Source organism: Nycticebus coucang, chromosome 9 (assembly GCF_027406575.1).
Source record: "Nycticebus coucang isolate mNycCou1 chromosome 9, mNycCou1.pri, whole genome shotgun sequence".
Classification (NCBI taxonomy): Eukaryota; Metazoa; Chordata; class Mammalia; order Primates; family Lorisidae; genus Nycticebus; species Nycticebus coucang.
In genome coordinates, this window is record NC_069788.1 from 123444504 (window position 1) to 123458638 (window position 14135).

The 14135-nt window shown below is 37.5% G+C and overlaps 1 protein-coding gene across 6 annotated transcripts in view; it reads left to right on the top strand.

Moving 5' to 3' along the window:
• The window catches only part of PALS1 (protein associated with LIN7 1, MAGUK p55 family member), a 95454-nt gene that overhangs the window by 24281 nt on the left and 57038 nt on the right, over window positions 1–14135 (top strand). For 5 of the 6 annotated variants that reach the window (XM_053602271.1, XM_053602275.1, XM_053602272.1 and 2 more), the window contains exons 2-3: window positions 1321–1407; window positions 8801–9327. In XM_053602271.1, the coding sequence (XP_053458246.1) occupies window positions 8961–9327 (367 nt within the window). In that variant the 5' untranslated portion in view covers window positions 1321–1407; window positions 8801–8960. The remainder of the gene's footprint in view (window positions 1–1320; window positions 1408–8800; window positions 9328–14135) is intronic. The other variant, XM_053602276.1, reaches the window with a different exon arrangement.

Consider the following 14135-nt stretch of genomic DNA (forward strand, 5'->3'; position numbering starts at 1 on the left):
ATTTTAGCCATTCTATTGTTTTATATAGTATTTCATTGTTTTTTAAACAGCTTTTTTTTTTTTTTTTTGAGACAGGGTCTCACTATGTCACCCTTGGTAGAGTACCATGGTGTCACAGCTCTTGGGCTTAAGCGATTCTCTTGCCTCAGCCTCCCAAGTAGCTGGGAATACAGGCGCCCACCACAGTGCCCAGCTATTTTGTTGTTGCAGTTGTCATTGTTGTTTAGTAGGCTCAGGCCAGGTTCAAACCTGCCAGCCCCGGTGTATGTGGCTGGCACCCTAACCTGAGCTATAGGCGCCGAGCCTAAACAGCTCTTTTGAAATAAAATTCCCATATCATACAATTCATCTATTTTTAAGCATGCAAATTCAGTCACTTTTAGAATATTCAGAGTTGCGTGGCCATCACCACAGTTTATATCATTTCCTAAAAGACATGGCATGCCTTGGCCAGATTCTCCTACCCATTCACCCCTAGACCTAGACAACACTAATCTACTTTCTGTCTCTATAGATTTGTCTCTTCTGGACATTTCATAAGTGGAATCATACAGTGTGTGCAGTATGTGTCCTTGTTTTTTTGAGACAGAGTCTCAGTTGCCCTCGGTAGAGTGCTGTGGCGTCATAGCTCACAGCAACCTCAAACTCTTGGGCCCAGGCGATTATGGCACCCTCCACAATAGCTGGGCTATTTTTAGAGACAAGGTCTTGCTCAAGCTCAGGCAATCCACCTGCCTCGGCCTCCCAAGTCAGTATGTGGCCCTTTATGATCAGCTTCATTAACTTCCATTTGTTGTATAATAGCATGTATCATTTTTTCTTTTTATTACCAAATAATATTTCATATATAGGTATATAACTTTTTATCTCTTAATCAGTTGATGGACATTTGGATTTCTTCCACTTTTACCTATTATGAAAAGGCTGATGTGAATATTTTTTGAACAGCTTTTTATTTTGTGTGTGTGTGAATGCATGTTTTCATTTCTCTTGGAGTATACCTGGGAGTGCAATTGCCGGGACATATGATAACTCTGTGTTTAGCCTGTTGAGGAATTGCCTTTTCTAATGTGGCTGCACCATCTGATGTTCCCTGCAACACTAACATATGTACAGTAGCATTGATTTTAATTGATGTTCATTGGAGACTAGGAGTGGTGGTGGTAGTGTTGCATTTTTACAACTTCATGCTAAGAAATCTTAATTGTCTGCTTATGGAATTGGATACCATATTGAATGAACTTTTCTCTCCCCGTCTCCCCTTCAAAAACATCATAGACGTTTATACTTGATTAATCATCTCGTTTTTCTGTTTTACAGAGTAACAAAGTTACCCTTGAGTTTTGTGAAATACCAGAGAAGAGAAACTAAGAGGACAGTAGACAAGGTTTTTCCCGTTTGCATAATGTAAGTTCTTTTCACTTTTCTTGGCCAGGGTCCTGTGTTAGCTGACAAAGCTGTTTCTATGGAAACGAATAGCCGAACCTCTTAGAATGTCTGAGGAATGCTGATCACTTAAAAAGAGACTTCCCAGCTGCTGGATGTTTTTGCTGGAGAAGGGGAGAAAGGGTGAACTGAAAAATGTCTAGAGTTCTTGTAAGATGAATGTGTTTATGCATATGAAGTATACCTCTTATGTTTCCATCTGCCTAAAGATTAGATACTGCTAATAAAGGTAATTGTCTTCATGTTAACCTGTGTTGTTTCCCAGCTGGTTCTGTTTCTTGGCACTGTTTTCAGTGGATCTATTACCTTAGTCTATTTCAGTCCCCTCAATCTCACTCATAGTCACTTTTCGAAGCTTAGTTAAAAGCTTTTACCCCTTTCTCCCATAGCCAATTCTTACAAGCAAAGCCCTTTCTCTCCTACTATTAGACATTAGCATTGAAACAGCTTTGGCTTGCCAACTTGAAAATTTATTTTTCTTGCTTTCTGGACTGTTAAAGATTTTATTTTTATTTTTTAACATTTTTGGAGACAGTGCATTGGTTCTATTGCAGCTCCCGATAGCCTTGAACTTCTGGCCCCCAGCGAGACTCCCACCTCAGTCTCCCAAAGTGTTGGGATTATAGCCATGAGCCACTGTGCCTGATCAGATTCTTATTTTTATTATTTTTGTTTGCTCGTGGGGATGGAAACACGGATCTTTGCCCTTTTTTTTTTTTTTTCCTTTTAGGGATGAGTCTCACTCTGTTGCCCTGGGTAGAGAGTTGCCCTGTCATAACTCACAGCAACACCAAACTCTTGAGCTCAGCCTCCCAGTTGGAATTTTTTTTTTTCTACTTTTAGTAGAGATGGGATCTTGCTCTTCATCAGGCTGGTCTCAAACGCCTAAATTTAGGGATTCTACCCATCTTGGCCTCCGAAGAGTGCTAGGATTATAGGCATAAGCCACCATGCCCAGACTTGACTATTTTTTTTTTTTTTTTTTGGAGACAGGGGCTTAACTCTGTTGCCCAGGCTTGAATGTTGTGGCATCAGCATAGCTCACAGCAACTTAGGTTGCTGGGGTTAAGTGACCCTCCTGCCTTAGGCTCCTGAATAGCTGGGATTTCAGGCATGCATCACCATGCCTGGCTAATTTTTTTATTTTTAGTAGAGATGGAGTCTTGCTCTTTCTCAGGCTGGTCTTGAACTCCTGAGCTCAAGTCATCCTCCTGCCTTGGCCCTCCAGAGTCCTAGGATTACAGGACTGAGCCACCATGGCTGGCCTTTCTGATAAGTTAAAGTATGGTCCTTTGAATCTTTCTTTTCTTTTTTTAAACTTATAATTGTAGAATTGAAAAGAAGGGAATTAAGGTCAGTAATTTGTAACTGTGTTGTCTTCATAAGAAGGTCTATTATTTGTACATAATGAGGTAATTCTCTAGTTCAGTCATTTACCAGCTTCTGAATTATCAAACAAAAGACTCATTTTTTTTTTCCCTCCCAAGAGGGGTGAGAACAATTCCTTTGGACTGGGACTCTCACTGTTTATTAATATGTATTAACTACATATGTCACCTTGAGTATTCATGGATTGCTTGCTTAAAAATTATTATGTTCTGGGTGGCGCCTGTGGCTCAAGGAGTAAGGCGCCGGTCCCATATGCCGGAGGTGGTGGGTTCAAACCTAGCCCCGGCCAAAAACCAAAAAAAAAAAAAAAAAATTATTATGTTCTTCATGCTAAAAGTGTAGGACACAGCATAATGTTTCTTTGATTCTAGAAGAACTTTAGGATCTTTCATAGCCTTCATTAATTAACTTGTGAACATTATGGCATTTATGTAGTGTTATATGGCAAGGTAATTATTTAACGAGGTAGATCTTGAAGGTAGAAAATAAGTGCACAAGTAGTTAATGAAGCATTTGGGCAGGAAGGAAAAGATACCAGATAGACACAAAATAGAAGGCTAAATTAGAAGGCTTATGCAGGAAGGTAGTAAAAGATACGGTTAGAAAGCTTGTGAGTTTGAACTTCAGGCAGTATAAAAGCCATCAGAGGTTCTGAACAAAGGAGTGGGTAAGCATATCCCATACCAGGTATTATGGCTATAGAGATGTACAAGATAGATCTCTGACAATTAGATTATTTACCTTTGTGATCTACAGTCACCTTGAAATTAACATGTCCAAAACTAAACCCATATTTCCCTTTAACTTCTCTGTGCTTCTATCTCATTCTCCTGCACAGTCCATTGAAGTTAATGACATTGTTATGTACCCAAAAACCCAAATATAGTGGTTAAGAGTATGGTTCTATAGTCATACTGCCTGGGTTCATATTCTGAAGTCTTCTGTTTGTTTGGCCTTTTGCTGGGCAGTGTCATAGATCAGCCTTTATAATCAGTGATCCTCTGGTTCTTGACCTCAAGGAGCTTCTAGTCTGATAGGGCAGAAAGGCAGAGGTATAAAATAGTTGTTGTCTAGCTTGATCAAGAATGTGACAGACATGGTAGGATTCCAGAGGAGGATGTATTGGAGCTAATTCTTAAAAGTAGAGTAGATAGTCTGATTCTGGCGACTCTTCTAAATATGCTGTTTTAGGTAACTGGATGGAAGGATATAGCGGCATTAATTAGAATTGCAAACAGAGAAAGAATATTAAATAGGGGATTAAAAGGAAATATGAATTTAATTTTAGATACATTAATTTCTATATTCCTATAGGAAGTTTTAGTAGATAAGAGGCAAGGATCTTGTCTTATAACTCCAGTCCTTAGCCTGGGGTAAATGATCAATTAAGTTTATGTACACTAGGCCAGGCTCAGTGGCTCACACCTGTAATCCTAGTACTCTGGGAAGTTGAGGCAGGTGGATTGCTTGAGCTCATTTCAGAGATCAACCTAGCAAGAGTGAGGTCCCCATCTCTACTAAAAATAGAAAAATTAGCCTGGTGTTGTGGTAGGTACCTATAGTCCCAGCTACTTGGGAGGCTGAGGCAAGAAGGTTGCTTGTGCCCAAGAGTTTGAGGTTCCTGTGAACTGTGATGCCACAGCACTCTACCCATGGGTGATAGAGTGAGATTGTATCTCAAAAGAAAAAACAAAAAGTGTGTGTACAAATCACTCTTCTCTTCTAAAGCTTTTTTTTTTTTGTTTTTTGAGACAGAGTCTCATTTTGTTTTTTTTGTTTTTTGAGACAGAGTCTCATTTTGTTGCCCTTGGTAGAGTACAGTGGCATCTCAGCTCATAGCAACCTCAAACTCTTGGGCTGAAGCGACTCTCTTGCCTCAGCCTCCCAAGTAGCTGGGACTACAGGCACCTGCCACAACACCTGGCTATTTTTAGAGGTGGAGTCTCACTCTGGCTCATGCTGGTCTCAAACTCCTGAGCTCAGGCAGTCCACCTGCCTCCACTTCCTAGAGTGCTGGGATTACAGACGTGAGCCACCGTGATCTTTGATGGCTCTCTTACTGCCTCCAAAATTAAGGATTTATATTTAAGATCTTTCATAAGCTGCACCCAGTCTAACTTTGTAGTCACATCTTCCACTACTCTCCTGACTATTTTAGCTCAACTACCTTTATTTGTAATTTCCCCTACTTGTTCAAAGTACTTGCAATATTGTCTTGCACAGAAAGAAATACTCACTTAATGTTACCTATAGTTGTAGTTGTTATTACTAGTGTTACTACTACTCCTTTCTTCTCTTCCTCCTTCATGGGAGGAGGAGAAACAATGTTTCCTTTTCTATTTTTGCCCTGCTATATGAAATAGATGTTCATTCTATGTCCTACAGATTTCTGTTGCCCCAGGCTAGAGTACCATGGCATTAGTCTAGTTTACAGCAACCTTAAACTCAAGCAATCCTCCTAGCTCAATCTCCCAAGTAGCTGGCACTACAGGCACCTGCCTGGCTAATTTTCTCCATTTTCAGTAGAGACGGGGTCTTGGTTTTTGTTCATGCTGTTCTCTAACTCCTAAACTTAAGCAGTCCTCCTTCCTTGAATACCCAGTATGATAGGATTATAGGCCTGAGCCTCCACACCCAGCCTCTCACATATTTCTTTTTTTTTTTTTTTTTTTTTTTCATATTTCTTAAACATAACTTTTTTTATTCCTGCTATAGTCCAGGGCCCTATTTCTTATAAGTGCTTTTAATCTGGTCTCATTGTCACCCTTCAATAAATCCTCTATATTTCAGTTGGAATGATATTTCTATAAATGTGAATGTGATTATGTCATCCCATGCTTAAATTCTTATATTATTTTTAGGATGTTCAGGGTAAAGGTCTAAAACTCTTCCTTAGTCTGGCTTCTTGCTTGCCTTTCGAGTTTTATTATTATTCATGTATGGCATGCTCCCATTGATACATCCAGCTTTATTGCATTCTATTCTTTTTTTTGAAAGTGCCACTCAAATTTCTTCCTTCCTATTTGTTATGTGATTGTCTGCTTGGAACAGAACCTCTTCTGTCTGACTTAATTTTTAGTCATCCTTTGAAATGCAGCTTAAAGAAATATATCTTTATGTATTGAGTATTTCTTGGCACCTTTTATCACAAACTTAAGTTTTATATTCTAGTGTCTGTACATCCTTTGTGAATTTGTGATATTCTGAATTTAGTTGAACAAATGTTTACTGCGCATTCCTTATGTAATTTATATTGTACTAAGCGCTATGAGAATCAGACATGACCCCTGTCTCTTAACAGAGCCTGAATCTGTTGAAGAGAGACCATCTGGGGAAGAAAAATCATTTAATTTTTTTTTCTGTCTCTCCTAATAGACTGTGAACACTCTTGGGGAAATAGCCAAAATGGAATTTTAAGCAGATTATTATTAGGTTGCAGGAATTTTTTTTTTTTTGCGAGTAAAAGACTATAACCATATAGACAAGCATGGTAATAAATAGTCTAAACATAAGAATTCTGATCCAGATCATCTGGCCCATTCTGTGGCATGACTTGTAATTTTTCTTTATGATGAATATGGACACAGCCTTAGAGTTGTTAAGCTGAATTTTAATTTTAGTTTATAATTTATAAAGACTAGCATTATATTAAGTAAAAAATACATATTAAATTATTATAATTATTATAATTACTTAAGAGTTTTAATTTTATGAAAATAAAGTACACTTCTGGATTTTTAAAATTAAGTGTAGCACTGGAGTACTTCTTACATGAATTTCTGCTCACTTGTAATGAAAACATTAAGAAAGCTGAGTTTGCATTTGTCCCTATTTGCATTATGACCTAAGATGTTTGAGAAAAGATGACTAGCATTAGGAATATTATCTGGAAACCTGGCTTTTATTTAGTTGACATTGTGCTGACCAACCTGTTTATGAAGTAATGCTCAACTCAAGGAGGTAGTAGGTTTATTATTGTAAATATTTTTAAGTCTTGAGTGGAAGGAGACTAATTAGATTTAATGTGTGGGTTCACACATATATAAACAATCTGCCTAATTATGCCTGAGAAATGGCTTGATGAAAAGCCAGTGTCCTCATGTAAAATATTTGTCTTATCTAAAATGTGTTGATTGATTTTTAAAATATAAGAATCATTCTAATACTAATAGTTATATTTTCATTTTATAACTTACATTCATGATCTTATTTAAAACTCAAAACTGTGTGGGCACTGTGGCTCATACCCATAATCCTAGCACTCTGGAAGGCTGAGGAGGGTGGATTGTTGGAGCTTAGGTGTTCAAGACCAGCCTGAGCAAGAGTGAGACCCCATCTCTACTTAAAATAGAAAAGCTAGTCTGGACGTGGTAGCTCATGCCTATAATCCTAGCACTCTGGGAGGCTGAGGTGGGTGGATTGCTTGAGCTCAGGAGGTCGAGACCAGCCTGTGCAAGAGTGAGACTCCATCTCTAAATCCTAGCTACTTGGGAGGCTAAAGCAAGAGGTTCACTTGAGCCCAGGAGTTTGAGGTAGCTGTGAGCTATGACTCTACAGCACTGTACCCAAGGTGACACAGTGAGACTCTGTCTCAAAAGAAAAAAAAAAAAGCCAAACCAAAAAACCCCTCGATCCAACCTACGAATCTGAGGTTCAAAGGGAGAAGATGACTGGTTTTAAATCATAAAGCTGGAGGCAGAGCCAGAGTGAATATTCAGTTTTCTTGTCTTCAAGTTCAATACATTCTTTTTGCTGAATAGTATGACTTCTAAAATTTTTTGAGTCGTAACAGGTATCATTTTCTTTAAAGTAATCCTTATAAAGAGTTCATTCTTCCTTCCTCCCTTCCCTTCTCTTCTTGCTTGCTCCTTCCTTCCTTTCTTCCTTCTTCCCTCCCCTCTTCCCTTCCTTTCCCTCCCTCTCTCTCTTCTTGCTCCTTCCATCCTCCCTCCCTCCCTTCCTCCTTCCCTTTTCTTCCTTCTTCCCTTTCCTTCCTCCTCCTCTTTTTCTTCCCCTCCCCTCCTTTCCCTTCCTCTGTACTTCCCAGGCATGATATATTGATAACTCCTATAATCTTGTTCTCATTTAATGCAGTTTTATCCTGTAGATGCTTCAGATGCTAATTAAAGTTTCTTGTTCATTGGGCATCTTCATCTCAAAAACTCCTAAAAATGAAATACTGCCTGTATGTCAAGTGAGCCACCAACGTGGTTGCTATACCAAATAGCTCGTCATCAATTTCTTAAGCAGTTAATTTGTATTTCAAAGTTTAAAGATTTAAAAGTTATTTCAATCTCATGTTTATTAATTGAGCATAAGGCACTGTGTTGAGACAACTATTAAAAAATGGTTAAGGCTCAGTGCCTGTAGCTCAGCAGCTAGGGCGCACTGGCCACATACACCTGGGCTGGCAGGTTTGAACCCAGCCCGGGCCTGCCAAACAACAATGACAACTACAACAAAAAAACAGCCGGGTGTTGTGGTGGGCGCCTGTAGTCCCAGCAACTTGGGAGGCTGAGGCAAGAGAATCGCTTAAGCCCAAGAGTTTGCGATTGCTGTGAGCTGTGATGCTACAGCACTCTACCAAGGGCAACAAAGTGAGACTCTGTCTCAAAAAAAAAAAAAAAAAAAAAAAAACTGGTTAAAACACCTTTTTACACTTTAAGCAACCTATTCTCTAGTACCCAAAACTTTTATTTTCCCACTTTGCTAAACTTTTCAATAATGTGTTTATCTTTTTTTCAGCTGTATATTTGAATGTATGCTTCAAATTTGGGGGAGTGAGCTTTTTAAAATTTCCTCAGCAATGTCTATAAAGTGAAAGGAAGGTACTTAATTTATATAGAAAATAATATTATATATTTATTAGCTATTTTCTATATTATGTGGAGATTAGAAGTGGGTTATGTAAAATCTACTTTTATATTGTAATTCTTATACTTTTTCCCCCCATCTTTCCCCTTAGATTTTCTTCATGGATATTTTTCATAGCATTATTATATGATGTGAGAAGTTTTTTTTTTTTTTTTTTGAAGTAACATGGATTTTATACTACAGAATCAAGAGAATTGGCTTAATAGGAAAAATTGATTTATAAAAAGTGGTACAGGTTTTTATAGATAACCATGACAACATCCCATATGAATGGGCATGTTACAGAGGAATCAGACAACGAAGTAAAAAATGTTGATCTTGCATCACCAGAGGAACATCAGAAACACCGAGAGATGGCTGTCGACTGCCCTGGAGATTTGGGCAACAGGATGATGCCAGTACGTCGAAGTGCACAGTTGGAGCGTATTCGACAACAACAGGAGGACATGAGACGTAGGCGAGAGGAAGAAGGGAAAAAGCAAGAACTTGACCTTAATTCTTCCATGAGACTTAAGAAACTAGCCCAAATTCCTCCCAAGACTGGAATAGATAACCCTATATTTGATACAGAGGAAGGAATTGTCTTAGAAAGTCCTCATTATGCTGTGAAAATATTAGGTAAGTAAAAATAGCAGGATAGAAGTAAATGATTAGCTTTGGTTTATCTCTGCCTTGTAATATATATTGGAAGGAAGAGGGGTTTAATAGAATGTAAGTAATAGCCTTGAATTCTGGATTGATTCTTTTCTTGGAAAGGCCATGTAATAATCGTTGTTTATTTTTAGCCACATAGAGCTAAAGCATATGGCTTAAATGTTTTGTCACTACATGTTTTTAAGACATGAAAAAGTTCTACAAGTGGACTAACATTTAAAGCCTTGAAATTTACTTTTATATCAAACTCACAAACTTTTATATCAAAATACTGAAAAATAATTTTCAGATTTAGAATTTCTAATTTCCTTAAAGTTTATAAAATAGTAATAAAATTAATAACTATAGCTTAAACTTTGATTTCTTTAATTAATGATTGTCAGGAAGAACTGATACTGTTCATATGGCATCATATACATAAAATACGGCTCAAATTTTCTATACTATTATCTCCAAATTCTGTTCTGTGAAAGCATAAAAACTAAAAAACAAGAAAAATTAATTCTATGAGATATTAATAGATTAAAAACAAAAAATGAGTTCTGTGACCAAATAAAGTTTGAGACCACTGGCTTAAATAAGTTAAGCAACTTCTTATTTCAAGGATATCTTACAGCCTTTGGAATGTGTGTGTGTGCACACACGCACACACACACGAGTCCTCACAAAACTAGTATTAGGAGTTGGTAGAAATCAGTTTGAGAAATGCAGCCTTATACATTGTGTTCCCTTTAAAACCAGACTAACCCAAATGAAGCATTTTATTTCTTGTTGGTTTACTATTTTGAGGATGTGAAAAAAGAGACGTTTCTACTTTTCTATGAAAGGAGAGATTTCTTGTTTTGTCATTGTACTTACTGTTTGGCTGTTCATTTAAGAGTCTGTTGAACTCTGTACTAGGTGTTTTGGCAGACACCATTTCATGTAATACCCATAGTAATCCTGTTCACAGGACTCTGTAACCTCTCTTTTGAAGATAAAGAAATTGAACCTCTATACCGAGGGTGGTGGGTTCAAACCTGGCCCTGGCCAAATTGCAACCAAAAAATAGCCGGGCGTTGTGGCGGGCACCTGTAGTCCCGGCTACTTGGGAGGCTGAGGCAAGAGAATCGCTTAAGCCCAAGAGCTGGAGGTTGCTGTGAGCTGTGTGAGCTGTGTGAGGCCACGACACTCTACCGAGGGCCATAAAGTGAGGCTCTGTCTCTACAAAAAAAAAAAAAAGAAATTGAACCTCAGTGAAATCACTTGTTTAAGACACTTAGCTAGTAGGTAGTAGAGCCAAGTTTGAATTTGCCAGATTTGTAGAGGTGTACTGCACCGAGTGGAGAGTTTGAGTGGTGACTGACATTCAGCCTGCACTTCACTCGCCAGGCCACAGCTATGGCTACCTGGAATTAAGCACCTTTTTTAATATTGTACAAAGGTACCATATATGCTAGATTTGTCCCTCACTAAATCCCTTTTATTCCAAGTCTGGAGCAGTTTCTGCTACATCAAGTCATCAGTTTCTTTTCTTATAAGTTTATTAAGGATCCACATTTCAAATGTACATGCTTTGTGTTTTAAGAAATCACAGCTAGGGTGGTGCCTGTGGCTCAGTCGGTGGGGCACCAGCCCCATATACCGAGGGTGGTGGGTTCGGGCCCGGCCCCGGCCAAACTGCAGCCGAGGAATGGCCAGGCGTTGTGGCAGGCGCCTGTGGTCCCAGCTGCTCGGGAGGCTGAGGCAGGGGAATCACTTGAGTCCGGGACTTGGAGGTTGCTGTGGGCTGTGTGAGGCCACGGCACTCTACCGAGGGCCATGGGGTGAGACTGTCTCTACAAAAAAAAAAGAAAAACCTATTTAAAAAAAAAAAAAAAAAGAAATCATAGCTAATGTGTTCAGTCATAGTAAAGTCTGCTAAATGCCTTCTGACATTATAATTTCAGTGAAAACTAAAAGATTATGTGTTTTCTTAATACATTTATGTGAAGCAATTGTATGTTTTCTTTTCCTAAGGGTTTTGTTAGAGTAAAAATGCTGTATTCCTGATTGCTTCTTACTAGCCTTCATTTCCCACCACTTCATTATTACTTATTTATTAACATATTCTGTAAATATTGTCTATTGGAGAAAGTTTATGTTATACTGTAGCCAATGATTTTATATCACAGTAAAGAAACATAAATAGCTTAAGCCAGATTCACTTATGCAGAAAGTTATGGAGTTTTTCCTTAAGCCCAGAACTTTGGAGATCATTTGTCTTTTTCTGCTTTTTCCTATTTCTGATTGTATGTTCTGTTGCTGACTTTTCTGCAAATTCAGATTAAAGGACAGCTGTTATTTTCTTCTAATTTGTAATCCACTGTGGTTTTCAAAAAGACCTTTTTGTAGTCCTTGAACTTAAAATAAAAGTTTTACATATTTTACTTTAAAATAATTTGAAGTAGTTCCAGGTATTTATAATTTGTTTCTTGAATAGGCGATTTAATATTTTGAGGAATAAGTGATAGATTTAATGTTAATACACTCAACACAAATTCTTGTTAATTATAGAAAACACGAAAAGTTAGCATAAATTATAAGATTGTTATTGTCAGTCATAGCCTCAGATATTTTATATATTCAGGTGTAAGGTTTTATTCAAAAAGTGTAATTGCTTTTTACTAGTCCTTTTTTTCTTGTTCATAATCTGCTAACACATCAAACTATAACAGAAGAACTCCCTGAAAATTGTCTCCTTGCCAGGATTTTGATTAATAGGCACATGACAGGAGACAACTTCTCAGTCCTTTTCACAACCTGAAACAGCAAGTGTGTTTCATATGAGGGAAAGATGGGGCAACTGATTGATTTCTTTGAGTGTGAGCCTTTAGTTTTCAAACTATGTATCGTCATTTATTTGTAAGTAAACAAAGTAATCTTTTTAGAATTGAGAATGTGATTGGAAAGGTTAAGTACTTTAATTGTCTGGGTGGTTTTTATTGAAAGTATTTGTAAATTTGGCAATGTATAATAATAAAAGTGTGGGGATGAGATTTATGGAAAATACTCAAATTTTTTTGCTTAAGTTAAAAGCAGTTAAAATCTAGTAAAAAAAATTAGAGAACAGTGACTGGGAACTTAATTTCAAATGAATAATTAAAATTAGTGTTATAAATTGTAGAAGTTTTACTACGTTAGGGATACTTTCTTAAAATTGGCATTAGTTTTAAAAGCTTGGTTTGCGACACATATTGTCTGTCTACTCTTTTGTAATCAAAGACAAGAAATCCTGAGAAAAGAACAGAATGTGGGTTAGAGTGGGCTGGGATAAACTAGGATAATTTTGAAATATTTCTAGATTATAGATTTTACTGTTCTTGTGTTCTCAGATAAGTAATTTTGGGCCAGGGATGTAGATAAGTAAATATAGTAATAATATTTAAAGAGAATACACTAGGAAAGACCATCATGTATGTGACTGTGTAATCGTTACACTTTTAAAGAGACATTATGAAAGGGCACGCACACTCATGGTGAGCCATCTGTTTTGTGGTTAATAAGGAGACCCTTGAAATTTGTGACTAAGGTCTTTCTAAGCTATGCCAGATGCCGTTGGTGTGAAGAAACAAAAGACACACCAAGGTGGAAAAAAACTAGGATGAATAAGGCTAAAGAATGGACCATTTCCATAATTGTAATAGCATGTTTTAGTCTTGATTAGCATCTGTATATTTTTTGCCAGATGTCTCTGGATATTCAAACTATTTAAAGACTATTGATGTTTTGAAGTTAAATAGCACTTCCACGTTTCTTTCTGATGTTTAACTGACTTTTGATCGACATGGGACATACTGGAATTTTGTGTGATTATGATAAACTTTTCTTAACGTTGGCTTTAAAATAACGTTTATTTAAAATTAACAAATAGGCTTGGTGTGCGTAGCTCCTTGCTTAGGGCGCTGGCCACATAACATGGAGGCTGGCAGGTTCTAACCCAGCCCGGGCCTGCCAAACAACAATGACAGTTACAACAACAACAACAAAATAGCCAGGCATTGTGGTGGGCGCCTGTAGTCCCACCTATTCGGGAGGCTGAGGCAAGAGAATCGCTTAAGCCCAAGAGTTTGGGGTTGCTGTGAGCTGTGACACCACAGCATTGTACTGAGGGCGACAAAGTGAGACTTTGTCTCAAAAAAATAATATAAAACCAACAAACAAAATTCCGGTGCCAGTCAATCTTGAGTTTTAGTTCAGGCTACTTCTCTGAGAAGTTAATTATTTTCACTATCAAGTTTTTGCTTCACTGTTCCAAAGGAACTTCATTAGCCATTCTTTTAGGGACTTTTTTTTAACCCAGAAGTGAAATGATTAAACCTATTAATACTGGGTTTAATGTTTGAAGGGTTGAGACCATTTGAGAATTTTCTGATTTCATCAAATTGCAGAAAAAGTAAAGTAAACTTAAAAAGTAAAGATTTAAAACTTCATTAGAATTATATGTATAGTCATGTAAATTTTGGTTGTTAAATATATATAGTTCTGTTGAAAAATAATTAACTGCTATATCATTCAGTCTTTTCATGATGCATCAAAACTTCATTCCAGACTGGGTTTGGTAGCTCATACTTGTAATCTCTGTACTTTGGGAGACTGAGGTGGAAGGATTGCTTGAGGCCAGAAGTTGAAGAACAACCTGGGCACAAGTTGAGACTCTGTCTCTACAAAAAATTTAAAAACGAGCCAGGCATGGTGGCATATACCTATAGTTCTAGCCACTTGGGAGGCTGAGGTAAGAGGATTGCTTGAGC